Here is a 25,047-nt window from a genome sequence, read left to right as displayed (position 1 = left end):
TATAGGAGAAAAAAAGTAGTGCGAGCGTAGTTGTGAAAAAAAAGAGCGTCGTAATCGAGCGATAGAACCCTTTTGTCACATACAAGAAACTATGACCGGATGATTGGTTGTTTGTTAACGTCATCAAGCTGTTGTACTTACAGGTATGTACTCTTCTGCTTGATGCAGTAGGATTCTTTGGAATTATGTTTGAGCTAATAAAAATTTCGCCATCTACCAAAATTGACCGATTGCGAAGAAAAATGCTAATCCTTGATTTCACTATCGTTCCTCGTTTTTTTTTTTTTTTGTTTTTTTTTACAACGTTCGACATTTAATCCCTCTATTTCAGGTTATTCGTATTCATTTTCTCATTCGCTAAGCATCCGATTCAATAACCGGGCCGGGAGGGCTGCGGGAGCTCGTTGAACTTTTCGCCAGACCTTTTTTTTCCGTAGGCACAGCTGCACACGCACTAACTCATTCTCTCCCCTCCCCGCGACTCGGAGGCTTTTTCGATTTCCTCATTTGCGTTTATATATAAAATGCACGGATGCATAAGCCGAGGGATTTATTGATTTATTCGTCGTTAGAGGGCTCGACGTCTCTGTGTGCACGACAATTTTTTTTTTTTTTTTTTTTTTTTTATCCCAGCAGCCACTGGCTTTTTGACGCTTAAGTTTTTTCATTGATAGTGTGATGCGTTGATGTGTTCCATTCCAGCAATTTACGTGAGGATCTTTATTATTTTTCGCATTTTAATGTAGAAAAGTTATTAACAGGGTTTTCATTTGTCGTGCTTAAGGTTTAAACGGATGTTTGATAATTGGATTGGCATTCAAACAAAAGTTTAAGCAAACCATCTCGACAGCGAGTTTTACAAAGAATTTCCTCTGTCCTACCACTTTCCGAATTTATAAATTAATGAAACAAAGCGGTGCAAGGAATAAGGAATATTAATGGACGGGAGTAAAAGAAGCAGAAAAAGACGCTCGAGACGACGACGATGGCGGTATTCATATATATGAGCGAAAAGAAATGAGAGGAGTATAACAAGTGGAGGGATGCTATGAGGAGAAAAAAAGCACCGGCGTTAGGTCGGAAAAAGCTGGGGCGAGCGCCTATGCACATTATTTTCCTGTGTTTTTCATCCGCGCCGGTCTTCCCTTTCTTTTGCCTCCTTTTATCACGACGCGGCTTTTCTCCGTCCATTTGTTCCCTTGTGATTTTCAATACACGTTCACGTTGCTGTTTTTTTTCGTAAATGTTGCAGGTTTTTTTTTTTTTTTTGATACTAGCGAGTTGAGATTCAGGTGCTTCTTTTTTTGAACATAATTCACGAAAATTCGGAATGGAATTCAGAAAAGATGCATGAACTTTCAGATTTTCGAGAAACTGGTGCTCGAGATCTCGAAATATTTGATCACGGGGTCGAAAAAAAAGAAACAGAAGTAATTATTGAATGTTCTCATGCACGAAAAGAAAAACCGCAGTGATTTTTACCGTAAATAACGATGATGCTGACGTACCGTGGGAATAGGAGAATTTTCACTGTAAAACTGCAATAAAATCACCCTGCAAAAAGGGGAAGGAGATTCTATTAATACCATAGTTTTGTGGTAAAAATATGAGTCCTATTGACGATCTTTTAAAAGAAAACTTTACTTTTCTCTGAAATTTCAATGCACTCCTGCATACTTACCACAAAGTTTGTTCAACTACATTGAATTATCTTCGAAAATCCGTCATTAAATGCTTTTTTGAAAAATAATAAAAAAGCTAAGCGAGTGCAAAAAGTGTGCCAACATTTCAATTTCGAATCTTTTTTTCTTTTCCCAATCGTTTCAATAGGTAAATACCCATTAAAATTTCAACGAGTTTTTGTTTAAAGCCATCTGCATCCGTTTCACAAGATCTCTTCGTGAAAGTTCGTTAAAACGTTACAGCTTGAAAAGCAAAGGGAACAGAGCTTTGGCTAGAAGTTCCATCGGCGCGCACTTCGCCTTCACGTAAAGTTTACCGACTCCTCCCTTTTTTTTACTCAGATACGATGGTGCTCTTTCATTTTTTTTTTTTTCGTTCGACTCAATCGTTAATTTGATTCTTCTGGGCTCGCATTCGATACCTCGCAACTGTTTATCTCCTTTTAGTTTGGTGCAAATGCACACTGAGTTCCCCTTAAAAGCTCTTGTTGGTATAACTTTCTCTTACGATAATTGTAATCAGCGTTATAAATGCTTTTTACAAATGAGGCAAAGTTATAGAAATTGTCTTTTAATAGCCGTTGATACTGTTATTTTTCACTGTTATGTTTGGTAAACTTTATCGTAACTTTACAGGAATTCATTTTTTTATTCCAGAACGAATTATGCTTTTCATTTGATTTGTTCCTTAATAGAAAAAATTTAATCTGTAATTTCTCATAGAAGGAAAAATAATAATAAGAAAAAAAAAAAAAAAAAAAAAGTAACAGTAGATTTATGGTCAAAAGTATAATTAACTGAGATACAATTTACTAAAATTACATGAATCTACAGTAAATTTTGTAACTTTCCTTGTGAGTAACGGTATGAAAAAAAAACAGATACGAATAAAAAAAAGCTCGTCGCTCGAAGCGAGTGAACTAGTTAAAAAGGAAAAAAATCATCGTAAGCCCTGGAAAAATTTTCGAAAAAACTACTCCATCTTCTTTTCCTACGCTCGGTGGTAATCTCGAGGGAGAATCCGAGTAAAGCTGCGTGTGCGTTGCAAGCTTGTACCCTCAGATGGAGAAGTGACCGATTGACGAGCGCCACGGGAGCCAAGAGAACGAAAGCCACTCCCCGGCACGTATGTACACGCATCCAATCGGCGGAGCTTTTTTGCTCGATTATTCCGTCTTTGAAAAACTTTGGTATCTTTTCTTGTTTCTCTACTCATTCGTTTCACATAGTACTCGAACGTAAACTTGCAAAGTTCTTCGAAGACAAGCAGTTCAGAGTCGGGGGAAGAGCTAAGAAGGAAAAGTTTTTTTCTTTTTTTTTTTTCAAAACCTTTTTCGTTCTCTCTCTTTGGCTCTTGTAACTCTGCGGTAAGACTATTCCCATCCGAGTGGTGTTTCCTCTCCTTCGACCCCAACTCGAGCTTTTTAACGAACGTTTGGATCAACGAGAATCGCTTCTGCGAGCTACCCCACACTTTGGCCCGTCAAGAGGAGTCTGAAAGTTTCAAGGAGCTCCCCGAGCTCTCACGATCGAACCGTTTTCAATATTTAAGGTGGTCCCTACTTCCTACTGATGTTACGATAACCTAATCACTTTTTGATACGTCCTGCGTAAAAAAAAAAAAAAAAAAAGATCACCACCTTTAACGCGTAAGCCACACCCAAGCGTAAAAAAAGGTACGTTTTGTTGAGTCAAGGAAAAACTGTTCCAATTATTTTTTAAGGGTGGACTTTGGTAATTCTATCGTCCCAGAGCCAAAAAAAAAGCTCACCTCGCGTCTAGCGCTGCCGATGCCACCGGCTCGCCTGCGCGAGTAGCCCGCGTCCATGGACCTCGTGTTGAGCGAGGAGGTATGGTGGTGGGCCGAGGCGGACTGGTGGTGGTGGTGGTCCTTGGACGAGTCGAGGCTGATGCCCCGGTGGGGCGGTACCCGCGGCCTGTACTCCATCGTGCGGTTGACCGGCTTGATCGGCTGCTTGCTGCTTGTGCCGTTGCAGCCCACCGAGCCGCCTACGTCCGAGCTCTCCTCGTCCGCCTCCTCGACCGGTGAGGGTGGCAGTGGCGGGAACTCTAGCACTTCCACGCTCACCTAAAAGCATGTTTTTTTTTTTTTTTTTTTCATAAAATAATTGTTGAGTTTGAGATTTTAGCTTGAGAACGAAAAATGTCCTATGCTCTTATCGAAGGTGTTGGCATCGGAGGGCAGGTATATAGCAAGGTGTCGAGCGTTAATGAGCCGCGCGAGTGAGAAAGACACGGGAAAAGTCGAGAGGCTCTTGCGTTATGGATATTTCGTCGATGCGTCCTTCTCGTCGTTGTCGCATGATTAACGAGGCTCTAGCGGGGCCCTTCGAGTGCTTACGGGTAGTCTGCGCATATCGACGAGCTGGCGTTGTACACCGTAGCGAGTGCTTCTCGTGCCTTTTTTTGAAAGTGGGAAAGGGGGGGCTCGGATCAGCGCTTTTTTCAAATACCGCGTTTTTTTTTTTTTTTTTTTCAATTCATCGCAATATTTAAAGATGTTTTTGTAAATTTAGTTTCACGCGAGACTTGACGAGTTGCAAGGAACGACGTACAACAGTAAATAAAGCCACCAGTTTTGCCATTTTGCGCGTTCGAATGAAAAGGGCGCCAATTTAGTGCCGTTTTGGAACTAAAACCTTTTTCTACGAGTCTCACCTCGAATAGCAATAGTTGGTAATGAAATGAAATTCAAAGCAAAAAGGACGTTTTTCGTACTTCCGGGAGATGCGTTTGCGAAAGGGTTTGAAAAAAAAAAAAAAAAAAAAAAAAAAAAAGGAAAAAGGAAAAATGATGAGCGCGTGCTCTCGCACTGACCTGAAAATCCGGGTTCTTCGAGTCCTCGAGTATGGCGTCAATCACGTTCTCGATCTGCTTCGTGTCGTTCTTGTGATTCTCGAGCTCCCCGCCAACCCTCGCCCTCCGCCCGGACGCGTAAATCTCCGGCCCGTTGATCCTCCTGCGCTCCTGAAACTCGAGCTGCTCCGCCACCTGAGCCTTCCCCAACAACCCATCGGCCACGTCCGTCGCGTGGGGCGGCGGCTGCGGTCCAACCTGCTTCCTCCCCTCCCTGCGCCCGCAACTCCCGCCCCCGTCCACCAGCTCCAAGCTATTCCTCTTGTGCCTCGCGCCACCACCGCCCGACGGCACCGTCCCAACCGCCCCCTGCCACCGCCTCCTGTCGCTCCCCTCAACCACCTCCTGACCCCTACACGCCGGTGGCTGGGGCGCCTCGCCGCACCGCCTCTTGCTCTCGGCCATCGCCGCCGCCAACTCCTGCTGCTGCTGGCTGTTCCTCGCGTTCTCGATCTCCTTGATCTCGTCGCTCACCCTCTCCAACTGGCGCCTGTTCTCGCACAGCGCCTTCTCCACGATCTCGCCCTCGATGAGCAGGTCCACCGGGACCTTGGCCTCCACCTCCGGCTTGGAGCTCGTGATGGTGATGCCGTTGCAGTCTGCCGTCCGCTCGGCGAAGCTCGTCAATTTAACGGCCTCCACGTGCTGGGACGGGGCGTTGGCGAACTCGGCCGGTGGCTCCCTGGGGCCTTCGAGCTTGCCCGTCTCCTTGAGCAGGCTGTGGAGGCTGTCGAAGGTGTTGGAGTAGCGGCGCACCTGGTGGAGGGCCCGGCTCGGTTGGCGGAGGCTCTTGGTCGGCGAGCCGGGCAGGGCGAGGGCCTTGCGCTCCTTTTTACGGCCCCGGCGGATCACGTACGTCCCGACGTGTTGGGGCTTTCGGCCGCGTTGGTCGGGCTCGTTGGCCGAGGAGTCCGAGTACGGGGACACGAGGTCGTCGTCGGTGGTCGACACCCGGGGGTCCTGCCAGTCGTCAAAGTCCCGGAGCTTCGAGGCCGAGCCGACGCTCGACACGTCGCTGCTCTTCCGACGCCTCCGCGCGACTTTGGCGCTACCCGGCCCGTACAGCCCCTCCTCCTCGACCTCCTCCTCCTCCTCTTCCTCGTCGTCATCGTCGTCATCGTCGTTGAGCGAGACCTCCCAGGCGATGCTGTGGCGCTTGCCGAGGGCCGGGGGCGGGGGTAGCAGCTCCTCGAGCGAGTCGTCGGAGAAGTGCTCCTCCTCGGACTGGGTGCGGAAGTCGGTTGAGTTGCGGGTGGAAAAGTCCGAGTTGCGGGTGGAGAAGCCAATTTCGGAGTAGCGCTCCTCGGAGCACCTGTCGCTCGCCCGGCCGGAGAAGCGCTCGCACGAGTCGGCGCGGGGTAGGCCGAAGCTGGCAAAGTCGAGGTTGCGTATGGAGAAGGGCTCGGAGCTGGGTGCGCTGACGCGGTCGTTGGAGCTGGCGCTTGCGACGGCTATCGAGAAGTCAGAGTGGAAGCGGTCGTTGGAGTTGGCGCGGGAGAAGTCGGACGAGTCGCAGTTGGCGCGCATGGAGAAGCGCTCGACGCTGGCGGAGCTCGAGCGGGGCATGGAGGACCGCTCGCTTTCCGAGTAGTGCCGGTTGGAGGAGTGGTGGTGGTGGTGGTGGTAGCAGCCGGTGCCGTTGGCGTTGCCGCGGGCGCCGCCGTCGCTCGAGTCGGAGTTGTTGCGCCGGCGGCTGGCGTTGCTGCTGGAGGGGCCTCCGCCGATGCTGCCTGCCGAGGCGGTCGTGCTCGCGTTTTTCGGGTCGGGCCGTTGGAGCGGGTCACCGGTGCCGTTGCTCGTGCAGCTGCTTATGCTGCCCGCGGAGCCGGTCGCGCGGCGCTCGTTGCGCCCGTGACCGTTGTTCATCAGCAGGCGGTCCTCCACGCTGTGGACAACCAAATAATGTTACTACCATTCAATTTACTCCTTTTTTTGTATTTTATGCTGTTACCGTATAATCGTTTGGCGGTCTCTCTGTTACTTTGCAAACAAACATTATTTTCATTCCTATACTTTTTACAGGGTTAAGTGGACGAGGTTTGAGGAAAGAAAAATCATCGTTTTTTTTTCTTCTTACTCGTGTAAAAAGTTCACTAAATACCACTGTACCTACCGGAACACCGAGTCTTTAGTGTGTAAATAAATAATACCCTACTATACTAGACTGAAAAAAAAAAAAATTTATTTCGATAAGAGATTTATTCAAGTCAAACAATATTTCTATGCACTTGGTTTATTCGAATAAATATTTTTTTAAATTACATTCCAATAGGTGTTTATTTGGATTGACGAATTTTTGTTTTGTTTTTAATGTACACTATTGAGAAATCAGTCATTCGTCAGACTGTAAGTAGTAGAGTTCGAGTTTAGTCAGCCAACGGCTATCAAGGGTACTTGTTAAACAGACACGCGAGTCTTGGCTAAAACAGTAGATATTGTACACGATTTATCGTTGGAAGAGAGGCGTTAATAAATCTTTGATAAACTTCTCAGTTGCGCCGCCGTTAGGTGTATACATGTATAAGCTATAATAGGATTATACCTTATTGAGTCGAGCTATAACGTGTACACGTGTATACCCAGCTTCGACGCGCGACCGCGTTATCAGCCGCGGGATTAAGTCACTGGTTAATTGTCATAGTACCGTTTAATTACTTTGATCGCCCTTTTCGACACCTCATTAAAAATTTTCTTTCATCTGTTATATGTTCAATTGATAACTATAATAACCATGCTGGTACCTCGTAGATGAAACAGTTTTCAGGGTCTTTTTCTTGACTCGAACATAGTACATATATGTTGGCGTCACTCGGATAATAAATTTATTGAATTTACAACACACACGTATAGTCTTCGACACAAGTAACAAGTAAATCGAAATTCGGCCCCCATGAAGGGTCGAAGGAGAAAAAAAAAAAAAAAAAACAAAAAAAACAACAAACCTGCTGGACTTTGTGATCTCCACCTGCCTGGCCGTCCTGCGCGAGCCGTGCGCGTGGTGATGATGATGGTGGTGGTGGTGATGGTGATGGTGGTGATTGTTGTGAGCCGATACAGACCTCTCCTTCTCGGGGCTTGGCCTGTTTGACCCACCCTCCTCCTCGTCGTCATCCTCCTCGTCCCCGTCGGCGTCCTCGTCCCCGTCCTCGTCCTCCTCGTCCAGCCCGTCCTCGGACGACTGCCTGAGATCCTCGAGCCCGTCCTCGGACGACTGCCGCCTCGACGCCACCACCTGCTTCTCCACGGCCGCCGAACTACCACGGACCGGCGTCCAGTTGAACGAGGACACCTTGGCGTCGTACGGCAGACTGGCGAACTTGCTCGGCGGACTCGGCGGCTCCGCGAGCCTGAACGGCTCGCCCTCGCGGCTACCGGCTGCCACAGTCGCCCCGTCGGTCCCGTTCTCCCAGCCGTACGGTCGCTGGTGCCTCGTCTTCGGCTGGAAAACACACTGGACTCAGTTTCATCCCAAGCATCCCTTGTCGCCGCGATGGAAAATTTGCACCCGACTCCCTTGGTTGTTTTTTTTGCAAAAGCTTTCAAGCTCCACCACGTGTACCCCAGCGATGTTTCAACAGCTTTCAAGGGCCACCCCGTCCCCCTTTTTGCTCCTGTACGTATAAACTGATAACCTCGTGAATGTGGGGTAAGGGAGTTTGGTGGAGCTTTCACGGCAGGTGGACTATGGGGTGTTATTAAGACGCGGCTCGTGCGGAACTTTGGACTCGGTTTATTGGGGCAAGCTGGGTTTGGGCGTTTAGTTACGCCAGAGAGAAGTTTTTGCGATGCTGCAGCTTCGAAGCTCGTTGCCGAGGCACGTGCGGGGATGTCGTATTGAAACTACCGAGCGGCGGAAGCGTTTTCATTGAGTTGGAGGAAAAATACATTTTGACAACAAAAAGTCATCAGTATTGTTCTTTCTTTCTCTATTTAAGGGGAATATTAATTATTCGTTGTTACGTTGTTTGCTTGTGCAATTTACAATTGATGTAAAACAAGATTGTCTAAAAATTAAGGAAAAAAAAAAAAAAGGAGAGAGAGGAAAAGATGTTTGAGACTGCTATTGGGGTACGCCACTGGTAATGGAATTTGAAAACATCTGAAATATTTCATTCAGGAGCCAATTAATCGCACATTGCCTTAATTTCAAATCAAAAGGAAATAAAAAATAAAACAAAGTAATTTGGTTGGGGATGAAAAAGCCTTTAGGTCTGATGGAGAGTGACAAACAGCCCTGGATCCTCCGCGCGTATAGATTCATTGTCCAAGCGAGCGTGAGCCCAAAGTTAACCAGCCCAACAATCGAGCTCAGTGTCGCTCGACCCACGTATAACTACATACAAATGGCTTCTCGGAGTAGAAGAAGAGGACTGGCGTCGAGCGCCGTTAACCAAGGCTTAACTTACCAAGGTGGTCTGGGTCGTGACGGCGTGCGCCTGTCGCTTCGGATCGTCCATCGCGGTCATCCACTGCTGTTGTCGGTTAGCCCGACGTACTGACTGCTGTTGTTGCTGCGGCTGCTGGCCAACTCTCTTCGACGAGTTTCCCGGGGAAACCCTGGAAAGAGACGAAAGATTTAAGGCTGATGAGCGAACACGTGTACAATGGCAAGAGCTTGCAAGCTCTCAGAACCACCCCCCCTCCCCGTTAGTTGCCTAAAGAGTCATGGGCAGTCGAGGGGTGGTTTATTAAGGGAACCCACGGGTACGACCCCAACAGGCCTAACAGTACACGCACAAAACGGTTTACATCGAAGGAGACAAATAGTGTCTCACTGTAAACCCAAGCGTGTTACATTGCACGTTTAGAGTTTTTTTTTTTTTTTTTTTTTTTTTTTTTTTTTTTTTTTTTTTTATAAATTACATCACTGTGGCGTGGATAAGAATTTTAAGGATAACCAAATCTATGGTGCACTGAATTTAACACTTTTGAATGAGAAAATCCAATGTGTAGGAAAAAGGTGTGGATGCAGAGCGAAAAAACTTGGCCGTCACAGAGTAAATGCGCATAGTTTAGTTTAATAAAATAGGTGAAGCATAATTCACGAAGCATCGATTTGGTTTGTTCTTAAAACTAACTATTTATAAGGCGTTTTATAAAAACGGAAATTTCGATAACACGCTTAAAACGTGTATTATTAACACAGTTGAATTTTACAGTGCCTCTCGTAACAAAGTTTGTAAAAAAAAAAAAAAAAAAAGAGGGTATGTAAGTACACGCTCCACAATCAATTTTGTATTATTATTAACCGCAGGATAAACCAGTGCTTTGGTACTCGAAGCATTGCAAGTTAAGGCTCAACGTATAGTGAGCTCGCAATTGCCTCCTTTTAAGCTCAGTCGATGTTGTGATGATTTCTCGGTCATCAACAATCACTCTTTTTGCGCTAATTTATTTTCCCGCTCGCGCCGCAACAACCTGCTCGAGTATACAAGAAAAAGCAATAAACCCCGCGGCAGATCAGTCTGATTTACACTCGACTGGCATTCACCAACGAGTAACAGGCGAAGGGAATATAACGGACGTTACGTGCCCCGCGATTCGCTAAAATTTCCCAACGGAGGGAGGATCCGACTGCGATTGGATTGGCAATTATCAGCCGACGAAGGAGCCTCGCGGGCCCTCATTTGCCACCCGCGCAGCTAAGATGTATATACGTATACGTTCGACAGAAATGCCATTATCGAAAGACGCGTGGGGGGTGGAGCGACGAAAAAGACTCACATCGGTGTTTCCCATCAAAACGCCGGGAGTGGCGACGCCAGCGTGCGTATCCTTGCGGGATTCGATTAGAGCACCCAGAGACGCGACGAGGAGTTTTTAGATTTTTCCCTTTTTTTTTTTTTTTCGCGAGAGAGAGAGAGAGAGAAAAAGGCTAAGAATCGGGGGAAGATTCGGAGAGGGCGCGAGCGGAAATTGGCAGGAGCGGCGCCGAGAATGGACCGACAGGCGCTGCTCTCGTCCCTGTGATTGTGAATAAATCCTTCCTTCCCTTCTCCTCCTTTGCCGTCGTCGTTATCGGCACCTGCAGACGATTGATTTAGCCACCCCCTCGTTTCTCAAGACGTGACGGGGCCTGCATCTCGACGCGTTAAAAAGAGGCCAAGGGGCAGGAGGGAGAAGGGAAAGTTTGATTGTTCGTAATCAGCGATCTGGGTCTTAAATCGCAAAGGCCACCCCTGAATGTATACGTATATATATGTATGTGTGTGTGTCTCTTCTCTTGCAAATTACTTTCCGAGGAGAGGAGAGTAGACCCTCGTACTTATCTTTCGGTTTAACGAAGCCGTTGTCCTTCTGCCGCGTAAAGCGCGTGGTCTGTTTGATGGACGAGTTGAAAGTGCGACTTTTCTTCGATCGAGTTTACAAAGGGGATCATCTCGACTTATACGATTCGCTTCGAAGGCCCAGAGTTTTTGTCATCGGAAAAAGCTGTTGTCCGACCCTCTCTTGTAAACGATTCGTTTTTAACTGAATAAAATGTTCATGACACGGGGTTTCCGTTACGTTGACGTACTCGTGACTTTTTCCAAAAAAGGCACTGTTAATTATTGATAAAAATATTTAAATTGTATCATCTAATGCCCGTGTCTTTGATGGTAACGACACAAATGATATTTTCAATCAACGATGGACTCGGATGAAAAAAAAAAAAAAAAAAAAAAAATAGTAAGAAGGGACACTCATTTTTGTTTTCCCTCCCCGATGGGAATTCTTCAGGCAAGCTGAAAAATCGCGATTTTCCGATCAATAAGACATGGCTCGCCGAAGCGAAGTTCCGAGTCCTGCGCGTACATCAGGAGCGACAGATTGCACCGAATCTCCACACACACACACACACATCTTTCCCGACAAAGTTTCCAAGGAGAAAGCAATAAAAGGGGACAGTGGCAGCAGTGCCACTTGGTGTGCACACACACGAGTATCTAAACCCTTTAGTTCTGTCAGCGTCCTCTTCGCTCGCTCGAGACGACTGTTGGGAGGGGGGGGGCTCAAACGACGGCTTGGCGTGAAATTCGCGTTCGCCTCGACTGCGCGCTTTGCTCGGAGGACCCGGCGATCCTAAGAGAGGGGGACCTCTGTCTAAGCTCCCTTCTACCGAGAGAGGGACAGGCGTATGCTGTCGGCGATTTCTTCGAGCCGCAGTTGCAGGCTAGCTCTTGGGACTCGAGCTGTCTCTATTATCTTTCTCCCCGAACATATATAGTTTTTAGATTTTTTTTTTTTTTTTTTTGCTCGGTCGCGCGCTCTTCTCTTTATCGGGGCCCAAACGCGCTTCGAGAGGAAAACACGCTCCCTCCACTTTTTCTTCCATATCTTTGCAGTCGGGAGATTCTCAAATCAACCGTAAAGACGCTTTTTTTCATACTTTCTAAACATCGCGATGGTGGTAGGATCGTTTTGGTTTCTCGCTCCAAGTAAAAAAAAAAAAAAAAAAAAAATAGCTTGTCACATTGTTATTGAGTTAAAAAAAAAGGACACATGAAAAAGATGTGTTTGATAAGATGGTACGTATACTTACATGGGGAGGAGAGTTGAGATTATGCGTTCGGCCTCTTCCGGTGGCGGAGGGAATTCCTGGGCCGGAGCTCCCGTGGAGTCCTGGGGTTCAGGGCAGTCCGGTACCGGGCGCAATGCCACCAACGCCATTTTCGCTTTCCTGCCATTCATACTCATGTATCCGTCGTCCTCGGATTGATGTCCTGATTGTCAAGAAAAATTCATTATTAGTTTTTTTTTTTTAAACCCTCTATGTTCTTAACAACTCGTCACAAATTTTACAGCGGGCCGTATAGATTTACATATTTTTAACGCTTTCACTGTGGCTACCTGCACCGGCATATAGTATTTTTAACAGACATTAATTTTTACATTTACGTTTTGGGTATATTTACTGCTCGTATAGGAGTCGCTTACGTGCATTGAATAACCACTCAGTTGGTTAACTGGTAGGGGTATAATATATATATATACCTATCGACTATAAAGATTTAAAACGCATTATTTCTTTTTACGTTGAGAATACATCGAAAAGGACATTTTATTTTTCACTCAACGTTTGACTCCGAGTAAGTTTTGATGTAGCTTTCACTTGGATGCATGTAAATACACATGTAATTTAACGTAGTTGCGGCACAATCGCTGTAAGTTTTCATTCCAAAGTAAGTTTCGTTAAAGTCCGTGACCTGCACCTTAATATTACTCACGGCTACATCAATATACACTCGGTACGATATTTACACGTACAGTTTCTAATCATCTCCAACTGCGCGTCGGATAACTGCAGCTGAGGGAGACATATGCGTTTAAATATTAGTTAAGGCTCCACAGGCCACTCATCCAACGTAGGTATAACTTGAGCTACGTCTACTCTCTGTTATAGCGTTGGGAGGCTGTAGGATATCAATATATGTTGCAAGGGTCAGCCTCCGGGTGGTGTCCAATCCTAAATGGCCACTCTCCCTCACATTGGGGGCAAAACTGTTATGCTCCGTCAACAACTAAGCATTCACGGTGAACTCAAGTGCGTCGAAGGACACGTTTAACCTATGTATGGTGCACCAAGCACTGAACCAGTTCCGTTCAACTGGGATGTTTTTCAGTGGGAGACACCAACGTGGAACGACTGTAGCGTGGGAAAAAAAAAAAAAAAACTTGTCCGTCACAGACTAAATGCGCTGGCAGGCGGGTGAAATCTTCCCGTGCAGCCTTCTTGTGTCAATCGTCGGAAGAAAAGTAAAATCCTCCAGCTCGGTATAGAACAGGCGAAATAGTTCAAGAAGCACCGATTTGGTTATTCTTGCAACTTTTGCATTTGTACGAAAAAAAACCTGAAATTTCAACTACGCACGCTTCAAACGTGTTGTTCTCCACCACACTTGGATTGTACAGTCCTGTTTCAGGGGGGGCTAACATACGAGACCGAAAGACATTGACCTTCAGTATTCCCGGCTCTCAAGTAAGCCCAAACGCAAGCCCGTTGGTAAAGTCCTCTCGAAAAGATCGGGGCTCCTTTGAAAGCCCGACGAGAGTTCAAGGCAACGAAATCACGACCGCGGGGGGAGAGAATGAAACAGAGAAAAGTCCCCGTCTCTCTCTCTCCGCGCGAGGAGACGAAAGAGACGAGCGCCCCGTGAGAGCTCCGCTCCGTCATCTTTTATTCATCCGCGCTTCGCATGCAGCGTCAGCCATCCTCTCGCGTTCAAAGCTCTCTCGTGGTGTCGATCCGGAAAAAAAACGGTCGATTCATCGCACCGCCCTCCACCTTGCAAGGCTCGAAATTCATGCACGCAGTCACCCACCCCCGCGCTATATATAGCCTCCATCTCGAGGTGCAGTGCACCACCCCTCGATCCTACGTGGCGAGCAAGCTAAGGATCGCCCCGCGAGCACGTGTCTTCATCTTTTGGGTCTCTTTCCGCATTGTGCATATATATATATCAACCGGCCGGATCGTGCGGGCGAGTGGCCGCTGTTTATAGGCGAATCGAATTTGGGTTTTTCGGGCCAGAAGGGGGTGGGACCCGATTGCCTTGCATCGGAGCTTCAATTCGATCGCTCTTCTCGTCGGCTGTATCTTTTAATGAGTTTTCAAGCACGCGCTCCGAATACGTATATTGGGTGCATGGATCTCTGGGATACCGGAGAAGCGCCGATAAATGGAAATACTCGGCAGATCGGGCTTTTTAGCCGGGGCTTGTCTGAGAATTCTCGGAATGGTGACATCGGGTGTATAATATGTTGTCTTTTTTTATTTTTGCGTATTAGTTTCATTATCTTCGAAAAACGTCCCACGGTATATTGATACACTAGAGGAGCTGCGTCCCTTTCTGCGACTAACTATCCGCGTCTTGAACGAGATGGTGATTTTTATTACGTATTTTTGTTAAATAACTGATTTATGGTTTCATCGTAGTGGCACAGAGGTGTATGGGTTCTCTTTTCGGTTTTTTTTTTTTTTTTTTTCATGGAACTTATTCACAAATCTCTGAAACTGTGTTTCATTTTAGGTGTTTATGTCTTCCTAACTAGGTTCTTTATTTTTGTTTTTGTGTACATGTTTCTGACTCTACCTTTACATTTTGTCGAAACATTTGTTGATAATTTTTAGTTTCAATGCTTCTTAACCTTTGTTTCTCCAGGTTTATTTTACTTGATGTTTCTATCTTATCTATTTCTCTTTCATATGAAAATTGTTTTGAAATGTATGCTTTTACATCTTTTCTTCCTATCCATCCACATCCTGATGTTTGAATAGTCTCGATATTCATGATATTGTCTTTTTTTCTTTTGTTCTGTTTCTATTACTGCTTTTCTTAATCAAAAGACCTTTGATTAGCATCAATTTTTGTTTATTTCCTTTACAATTTCCAATGCCATTTGTCTCTATTTTTGTATCATTATATCTTTTATTTGTGGTCAAGCAATTGCCTTTCATTTTGATATTTTGACGTTACCGTGCCCCTATTGCTTTAAACATTATATCTTTGTATTCGCCCCTGAGTATTCGTTACGAAGTTTGATTTGTCTCTATTCGCGTTTGCAGCACTATCTCTGACTTTGCATATGTTTTTCACAAAGTATTCGCATCATGTGTGGGTTCTAGCATTTTGTATCTGTTAAATTGAGTTACTCTTTTTTCTTATTCATTCTTTGTTTCCCTATGTAATGTACGTTTACATGTCTTTAGTTTTTTATTTCTGTAGTTTTTTTACTATTTTTGGTCTGTGCTTTTAGTCTCTTTTTTAAGTTTTGCCTTTTTTTTTCTTTTGCTCTTCTCTCGCTCCAGAAGTGCTTTCGTTGTATCTGCCTTGTATCTCTGTTCATAAAATATTTCATTTTTCTGAGTTAACGACAATTCATTACTGCAATTCGATGTGTCTGTTTTTATATTATTGATTCTATGATTATACATTTATATTTTTGTTTCGTATCTGTAGCTAAATAAGTTATTGTGTCTGTCTTAAACTTTTTGTTCCTATGTCTTAGTTTTGCTGTCTTTATTCATGGATATCTTTCTTTCAATGTACCAATTTTTGTTTTTTTTTTTTACCTCTAAGTACCAATATTTTAGTTGTGTGATTTTGTTTTTAGGATCCTGAATTTTTACGTAAGCCTATTCTTTAAATTTTTTCATCCTCATTGTCTCAGCTTTAGTGCTAAATCTTTGTCTTTTTCGAGTCTTCATGTTTGTACTAGTGTTTTTGTGTCTTGACGTACATGCTTTTTTCCTCAGATTTTGTACCTTTTCTGTCTCTATAAATCTGCTCGTATGCTATCTTACGTTTTTGTCTCGGTAGTAAAAAAAGTAGGAAAAAAGTAGAAGTTTTCGGAGGGGAGGGCAGCAGTGGGGCTCAAAAAATTTTCTAGTGGGGTAAAATGACAAATGTATATAGGGTAAAGTGTGCCCCAGTCTTAAAAATGTGTGCAAAGACAAGCCTCATATAGAATTGTTATTGATAAAACTCGGTAGTAAGATCTAATATAAATGGGCACAAAAACTGGATGAGTTCAATAATTCCTATTATTGCGTTATTAAATTGAGATGAAATATTTTTTAATTAAAATGTTGAGATGGAACTTTTGGATGGAAGACGTTTTTTTGATTACTCGACGTGAATGCGCTACTCAAAAAGCACGTACCATACGGCACTTTGCACTCGCCAAAAGTGAAAAAAAATTTTTTTTTTTCCTCCCCTTTTTATATTTCGCGTTCCCATTTCTCAAAGAACACACACCTTCAAGCTGTCGAAAAACAGACTTCCCCTCGAACCCTTTGATCATTAAAAAACCCCCCCCCCCATCCCCTTTTTCCGACTCTTCTTCAGCCCGAAGAGAAAAAGCTCCAACGGTAAGAAGGACCAATGGAGCCCGGAAAAGCCGTGCACTCGCGAGCGAACAATACGTGACATCAGCGGCTCACCTAAGGACGGGCTCTCGTCATCCGGCGTGAGGCCAATGCTCGGCTCGGTGCTGCTGCTGCAATCGGTCGCGAGTCCGTTGCCGCCGACCCCGCCTCCGCCGCCACCTCCGCCACCTTCACCCTCGACCTCGTGCTCGTCGTATTCGGAGAGCACTTTGTCCAACAGCTCGATCGATCGCTGCACATCGTCACCTCTGGAACATAATCGACAATCGGTACTCTAACGTTATTTGCTTAACCGAGTGGTTTCTCTTTACAATTATTTTTATTTATTCTTATGTGTATATAATGTGCAAATATATTATAGAAATGATAACATTATTTTTAACGCATGTATGTATGTATGGACGCAGTATCCAAAGATATAAATTGGAGTTTGGTGTGTTATTGCCTGTTGATACGTGTATTGTATATTAGATGACTGTAAGTTTAACTCAAAAGTGAGTACAGTGACTATTTCATTGAGCAGTAAAAATCAGTAAATGTTATTATTTGTAACGAAAATGGCCTCCACTGACAAAATTATTGAAATTTTCACTTATTTGTACAAGTCGAGTAAGAGGTCTTGGATTTCGGTTTTAAGAACAAGTATCTTGAAATGAATCCTACAAATATTTTGTTTTTTACTCGTTACACATGATAAATTGCATTTCCAAATAAATGTTCCATATTTATCATGTAAAAAAAAACCAGTTCATGCGAGGGACTGCGCACTCTTGAAGTCATTAAAAACGACTTTATGAGTTATTCCAAGTCTTTGAAAGACTTCAGAGTGCGCAGCCCCTCGAGTTCATGATTGAGTTTGTATAAGAAACCTTGCAACTATACTGATGAAAAAAAAGTAAAAAAAAAGAAAGAAAAAAAAAGATACATACTATCTCTCCTCTCGTTCATCTATTATTTCATCCGCAGAGGAGAGATCAAAAGAAAATTTTTCATCAAGCTCCCTCCTCTTATCAGCAACTGCCTAACCATTGAAGAAAGAGCTAACGTCACCGCCACCCCCGTTTACGGTACAAGTAAACATGCGGGGCTGGAGAAAAGGAGGGAAACTTCGGAGACCGTAGCCGCACTGACCCTCTCTACTCGTTAAACCGAACCCGAGAAAATTTCGTGCCCGCCTGAAAATTGCTCCATCCCCCCCTCGCCACTTGCCGTATGCTCTACTGACTTGGAAATTCTTCCTCTTATCTCTCCTTCTTTTTTTTCGGATCCCATGTTACGTACGGACCATTACATCTTCGATCCGATTAATTTGTTTTTCCTTGTTTTTTTTTTTTTTTTTTCCGGATTGGTAAAACATTTTCAGGCTGATCGGAAGACGAATGAACCTTGAGGGGAATACACTTGTTTTTTCTTCGATAAGCACGGGTGAATTGCTCTCCCCGGCATCTTGAAGCGATCCTTTGAACAAGGTGAGTAAATAAAACCTCGTGAATCCATTATTTCAACCCACTCAAGCGTTTTTTGCACATACGTGTTTGTGTAACTCAAGTTGGTTTTATTGAGTAATTCATACAGCTTACACACTTAAAACGAGTTGAAACAACCCATTTTTATCGTGTAACAAAAAATGAAACACACCTGTAAATGTACGTGTAAAGCCACTTACACTGTATAATCCAAGTGTGTTAAAGGATACGAGCGTTTAATCGAAATTTCTGTTGTTATAAAATTATGCATTACAATAGTCTTGATAAACGTTTTAAGGAAAACCAAATCGAGTCTTCGTGAACAATTTTATTAAACTAAACAATTTTTATCTTCATTGATTGAGATAAAAAGGCAGTAAAGAGTAAAACATTTCTGTCACGTACTTTACGATAAATCTGTGACAGCCTAGTTTTTTCTCTCTTCAGCTTTGTAATGTTGGTTTTTTCCCATTCATAAGTGTCCAGTTTAGTGAAATTGGTTAACCACTTGCACGTGAGTTGGAAATAACACACTTGGATTTGTAACTATTCAGACTCAATGTGATATTAAACTTTGATTTACTTATTACGTAACACGAAAAAACCACTCCATTTTCTCACGCTCAGCGCTTACTATAATATATAACATGTTGTAACGACACGCCCTAAGACAGCGTCGAACAGATCAGCCGGAGGGCGAGAATTTTCTCTCGTCAAAGCCAAACAATAGATAGCAGAGCCTAACGTATGCTCACAATACTCCACTCGTGTATGTACACCATCGCCAAACACACTATAAAAAAATAATTACGTGGAACATCGTTTTTACGGACGCGATTGCGCACATCTGCGAGATTGTGATCCCCAGCAGCGCGAGCGCAACAAAGGAGAAGTGCCGCAGCGAAAAAAAAAAAAAAAAAAAAAAAGTAATGTAAATAGGAAGTTGTTGGCGCAAGTGTAATATATGCGCTTGCAGCTGCGGGATCAGTTTCGTTCTGATGGGCCGTGACGGAGCCGCGACCTCGTTGGCTTTTATTCTCGTTTCGCGCAATACACGGATGCACATTTTTAATTTAGCTCCCCCCCCCCTCCACCTACAGTAGCACAGAGCTTTTGATCAATGAGGCCGCTAGGAGGAGGGTATCAATCTTCGCGAGCGGATGTAACGGACTAAATGGCCCCTCGGCGTGAGTATACATATTATACATGGCACGCCGAAGAAATTAATGTCCAAGGATCTCGTGCGCGCATAATCGCAGAGAAAGTAAACAACACCCATTCGGAGTGCACGTCCAATCCTCCGAATCGCGCATGTAAACATATATATATATATTCAATTAGTTCTCACGGCTTTCCCACGCCAGCTCGTCGTTTTTCCGCGCTTGAAAGATGCGTTGTTGCCCCCGGACAAGTAAAGCGCGCCCACGCGTGAAAAGAGCCTTATAACAAAAAAAAATCATATCTTGCGTGCCACTGCATCTACGCTTCCCCGTAAATTAGAATTTTCGCGAGGGCTATTTAATAAGGTTTTCACGCAAACGACCATAACGGCGACGTGGCGCTTAAGGCAAATATATGTGCGCGGTACAAACAAAAAAGAGCTGGTGGTGCCCACCGCCCATTTAGCGGAGGATCACAAAGGCATCCCAAGGTCGTTAACGCGACACGTGAAAACTCGGACAGGGTCGATGATCCGGTGACGTTGCACTTTCTTTTTTTCCTCGCTGGTATACACACGAAGCGGTCCACTTGGACATAATATACAGTTGTCGGTAGGTGATGGTAAAATGCAGTCGTTTAACTTTGCTCGAGGGGCTGAGCTTCCGACCAAAGCCCTTTTTTCTTTCCTTATATATATACCTTATTTTCCCATTTGTTTACTTGGCGAGTATATCCAAAACAGCTGTAACGTTATTTATTTTCGGCAAAAGCCACGTGTCACATGGTTAACGCTCCGCAAGGAATTTACATACAGTCTTCACCATCGGCGCGCAGCTCCTAATTTGTTCATCTGTGCTCATCCCGACGCGCAAAGCACACTCGCTCCCCCTCGAAAGTCACTAAGCCCGCACATATACATACGTATATACGTGCAACTCACTATTTAGGACAGTAGCTAATTAACGTCAAGTGCGCCTCGTGTGGACCATCGACCGCACACCCCCGCGCGTATACACACACAGGCGAAAGTTTACCTGCTCGTGTACGGACACGGGGAGCTTTAGTCACCACAGCCGAGAGCTTAGAGCTTGGGAAGACCATACAGGGAAGCTAGGGGTGAGAGGAGAGGCCGAGACCGGCGCCAGTAAACTTCATTAAACTCCCGATGTTGTTAAAACACACACACGTACACACACACGCTCCATCGCCCACTGAATTTATACGGAATGGTTATCGCGATTATTTTTAGTTGTACAGTCGGAAACTCGTGGCCAGCCTAGCCATCCATCGTATAGTGTTTTGTGTAAGGGATACAATTTGAGAGAATACGCCGACCGTTGATCGCTTTTGTATCAAAAAGTACGGAAGTAATGCGGATAAAGGCTTTCTCGACCTGCATCCCCGGGTATTGCAGGTATATATTTTTTTTTTCTTTGCTTCAGAACAACAGCTCAGGTACCCCTTGAATTCTACGTACGAAGAGCTTATGAAGTTGTATCAAACTAAGGGCTACACGTATAGTAATGATTCATACCGTGGAATATCAATTCAGAGAAACAAAGACACTACCACAGTTCTGAATATTTTTTTCAGTGTAAGGTCATCCCAACGCATCAAAGATTTCATGCACGAGAACGTGCACGATGATCAAAACGGAAATATCAATCCGGAGCGACAAAGATACCAGATTTTCCGAGCTTTTCTTGTTAAAGCAGGGCCAAACCGCAAGTTTCAACATTGATGGAGTACAAGTATAAGAGTTACAATTTCAAGGAATGGAGACACAAAAACCTTGATTCGGAAATGGGAAATGTCCATTCAGAGAAACAAAGACACCCTCCCCAACTTGGAAGCACTTTTACATACCAATTTTCAAAAGACGATCAAAGACGATCGAGAGACCATAAAAATAAAACGGAGCCAAGACAGAGAGGGTGAGAGACTTGTCAGTTCGTGCGTGACGACGGGGCACCGGGTAGAGGGAGGGAGGCGATAACCCAGGCATTTAATTAGGCTATAGGCATCGAGGAGGACGAGCTTGGGCGGAAAAGTGCGCTTGGCTTGATGAGCAAAGTTGAAAGGGAGATGGATGTGGAAGGGTGCATTGGTGAAAGGCAGGCCAGTTGGCACGATAAGAGGAGCGGGTGCTTACATATATATATACACTGGACCCGGGGAGGAAGGGTGCCACACACCGATGATGATAAAGATGGGCCGGATCGTGGGTGGAAAATTGAAAGTCGAGGATGCCGGGGAGGATAAATATGGAGATTCGACCGAGCGAGTTGGACGGGAAAACCCCTTTCCCTCTACGACTCCGCGGACCGATGGGGAAATTAAACTCGGTGCGGAGTGATGTAGGCTCGAGTTTTCGAATTTAAATTCATAGTCACGCTTGGGTGTATCTATGGCTCGCTGATGGTCCCACGGACGGCGCTGCGCACGGACATTGAAAATATGTATGATTTTTCGCGCTTCACGCCAGTTTTGATAACTCTATATGTGACGTGCGTGTTACTTTTTTTTTTTTTTTCAAGTATCGATTAATGGAAAAACCGAGTTGGCGAACTATGGAAGTTTACAGCGGGAGGAGGTGTGGGGGAGAAATTCACTGGATATGCCCTTACGAGCGAAAAGCAATGTGCCACGTGAGTAAAATAATATTGACAGTAGAGTTTCAGCTGAAATTTTCGAAATTACGTACTCGACGGCACCCTGAGTGAGCTTTTGCTAATGAACTCGTGGCAACTATCGTGAAGGGGTCCTCTAACGGAATTAGATCAGTTCACGTGTTGAAAAAAAGGGGGAGGGGGATGAGAGAATCGACTTACAGCTTTGTTTCGACGGTTGCTCCCTTTTCTGGCACTCTCGCTATTTTTTCTGTCAACCAACCGAGCTAACGAGCAAACGGGTGGAAAAACTTGGTTTTTTTTCCTACGAGTTTATTAACAATTGTGATTGGGAGCGTTGATGAGACAGGGAGGGCTCGAATTTTCGGATCATACGGTGTGTGTGTGTACAGGAGAAGAGACAATCGGCTTTTTCGAGGACAGTCACGCGTTAGTATCGGGTCGACGGTGTACGCTCCATTTATCGTGTGTGCTTTTTAATTTCCGTCTCGTGCCAGGATAAGGATCTCTTTTTGCGAGCGTCATTTCGACGATGATTCTGAATTTACGGATGGAAAACATCGGTCGGAAGGTTTACTTGTTTTTTATGCGAATCGAAGCTTTTTGCCTTGATGTAGTATTTTATTTTACACTTGTTTTATCCTGCAAATAAAAATATCAAATGTTTTGGAATAAAAAATTCCGGACGTTAGTTATGATAAAGTCGCCGGAGTCATTGCAGCGAAAAATCTATTTTCCAACTTTAACCGTTTGCTCTGACTTCTCTGAGCCATCGTACTCTGAAGTGCCTCTCTGATGATTAAGGAGGCTCGGGAGTGATAATAAAATACAGAGATCACGATGACATTGGTTTTTCTTGATAATCTGAAGTATATTAAATTTTGTATGTATATTTATTGATCACGTTCAAAAGAATTATAAAAATAAAAATTATGTAGCTTACGAGACGTGGCCTCAATTTTGTCGTTTGTATGAACAAAATTTTCTTGGACAATGCAAAAACACCGAATAATAACTTACCTATGAAGGAATCATTGTTTCGAAATTCAGTGGGAAAAATTTCGAGGCATGTAATAGTGCATTTTAAACAGTGCCAACGTCAAATGCGAGCAAAATATTAAATTTGTAGGGTGCGTGATAAATGATACTCCGAAACCTCCTTGAAACCACATCCGCGTAAAAATCGATTTTACATAAAAGTCATCTGTGTCGACAATGTTGCCCATAGTTATTTATTTACTGTCTTGGTATGTCATTAACATAATAACGGGAAGCGTCAAGTTTCGACATTTCCTCACCCCTTTCCCTAAAAAAAAAAAAAAAAAACGATCATAACTATGAGAAACTTTTCCAGAGCAGTATACTCGGCAACAGCGTCGGGAGCGCACGCGTAAAACACCGAGACGCCGACCGCGGGCTAATTAACAATTCCTTTGGAGATCCTCGCCAGGAGACGCGCCGGAGGGACCGCAGCGCGAAACAAAAGAGGGAAAAAAAGACTCGGCGATACGAAAGAGGGGAAGGGAGGTTTGAGGTTCGTCTCGCGCGTCGCACGACTCGCTTTATAATTCAGGACCCTAATTGCCCGAAAGCCAGGGAGCAGACGGGTCGCCCCTTTTTTTTTTGTTTTTCATTAGTGCCCACGTTCCTTTAGCCCCTTGACCCCGGGGCTGCTGCTGGATGGGCAACCTTTCTTTTCTCCCATCGCCGCCACTGGTGCAGCCGAGGAGAAGCGATCATCACAGAGAGAGGGAAGATCGAAGGACCTTTTTCAAGGCCCGGCGTCCTTCGAAATTATCGCTGTGCGTCGGCACGTTCCGCGAGATAAAAATTTCATTTTGTTTCAATAAAAGGACTCTGCTACAGATTCCTTTTTTTTGTTTTTTTTTTGTTTTCTTCCACACTGCGCTGCGTCAAGTGTACAATTAAATATTAAACGCGATGTTGCCGCCGAGCGGAAGGATATAGGTAGGCACGTCGCATTGCACTGCAGGGATTTTTCCTTGAGTGGGAATCTCGTGTTGGAAAAAAAGCTCGTCGGGTATAAGTGGCACGGTTGCTTATTTATTTATGTTTTTGAAGGATTTAGACACTTGGATAGCCAGTCCGATGTAATTTTAGCCGACAAAAATAAAGATACACGCGCTCGCTGTGCCCCTGTACTCTTCGGAAGAGATGACCACGCGCCATTGGGCCCGAATAGCCTTCAATACCCCTCATTGTAGACACACAAATGGCGCTTGTTTACCGAGAAAGCTCGCGCGGAGCGAATTTTCTCTCGGACTGGAAACTTTTGACAAACAATCCCGAAGAATACAAAAAAAAAGACACGGATGGAAAAACGAGCTGGAACTTTCAAGTTCCGTTTCCCTATAGTCGCGTACAACGTAATATGCGTAAGCAAACTTTGCGCGCTTTCCTTTCGCTCTACAGGGGGGGATATGGCTCGCGAATGCGGATCACGCGCACCCACGCGCGGAGCACAGAACTAGCTGCGGCTTGCAAAAGTTTTGCCCTTGAAGGTGAGGGTATCGGGGTATCGAAGCACTTACGTCATAGCATCAGTGTTGAATTGGAAGTAACTCAAAGTCCCAAACGCAAATGACGGATTCGCAAAATTCCGTCGAAGTAAAGGGTATACCTTCTACATCGAGTGTCACAGTCGGATCGAATTCCCGTTTGGCGGGGCACGCGTGGAAAGATCAAAGCCACGAGCGAAAAAGCTCTCTTGGGGCACTCGAATCCTGCGTGGTCGCACTGCCCGTGATAATTTAATACACAAAGTCCGGTCGCTCTAGCCGCGTTTCTTTTTCTCCAACTCTCGGTCTCTGGTGCAGGTACAAAGAAGAGAAAAAGTTTAGGCCGATTAAAAAAAGCTCGACTGCCAAGCCCTTATACTGCGTCCACGTGCTCGTGGGTTGTATTGGCGTGGGGATGTAGGCTTTTGAGCACAAGGGTTACCTTTTGCTTCTTGCTTTTTTCCTGCTTCCAAAGCAAGGGAGGAAGAGAAACGAATTACCTACGCGCGCTCCTGCATGTGGAACACCATGGAATTGAACCTTCATTTTTTGCCTTTGTACACTTGGCCCGTTTAACATATCGGATGTGTATGATATACAGCTAAAAGCTTTGGCAAGTAGGATTTTTGTCTTTTCCATGTATTTCTCTAACTCTTTTTATACCTCCGTAATGTATGTTGATAAAATGTATTAACTTTTTTTCTTTTTTTTTTTTCCTACCGGATTATACTTTAAACGAAATGCTTGGAGAGAAAGAAGTCAGCTTGATTTTCCAGAAAAATGTGCGGTCTGCCGCGATATTTTTCTCTTTTTATTGGCATTCCCCATTGCTTCCACGACCCC

The 25,047-nt window shown here is 44.6% G+C and overlaps 1 protein-coding gene across 6 annotated transcripts in view; it reads right to left on the bottom strand.

The window, feature by feature from the left end:
• The window catches only part of LOC106637686 (uncharacterized), a 185,618-nt gene that overhangs the window by 25,900 nt on the left and 134,671 nt on the right, over positions 1 to 25,047 (bottom strand). For 5 of the 6 annotated variants that reach the window (XM_089593498.1, XM_089593497.1, XM_089593499.1 and 2 more), the window contains 6 exons: positions 16,483 to 16,676; positions 12,082 to 12,262; positions 8,966 to 9,116; positions 7,502 to 7,998; positions 4,521 to 6,444; positions 3,454 to 3,771 (listed from right to left, as the gene is read on the bottom strand). In XM_089593498.1, coding sequence (XP_089449624.1) covers positions 3,454 to 3,771; positions 4,521 to 6,444; positions 7,502 to 7,998; positions 8,966 to 9,116; positions 12,082 to 12,262; positions 16,483 to 16,676 — 3,265 coding nt within the window. Of the gene's footprint in view, positions 1 to 3,453; positions 3,772 to 4,502; positions 6,445 to 7,501; positions 7,999 to 8,965; positions 9,117 to 12,081; positions 12,263 to 16,482; positions 16,677 to 25,047 lie in introns of all 6 variants that reach the window. The other variant, XM_089593502.1, reaches the window with a different exon arrangement.

The sequence above is a fragment of the Copidosoma floridanum genome, unplaced genomic scaffold, assembly GCF_036245765.1.
Source record: "Copidosoma floridanum isolate Cflo_tuat_1 unplaced genomic scaffold, Cflo_Japanese_pri ptg000019l, whole genome shotgun sequence".
In the NCBI taxonomy this organism is placed as follows: domain Eukaryota; kingdom Metazoa; phylum Arthropoda; class Insecta; order Hymenoptera; family Encyrtidae; genus Copidosoma; species Copidosoma floridanum.
The sequence above is the reverse complement of the archived record's forward strand: the minus strand, read 5'-3'. Positions and strand labels throughout refer to the sequence as shown.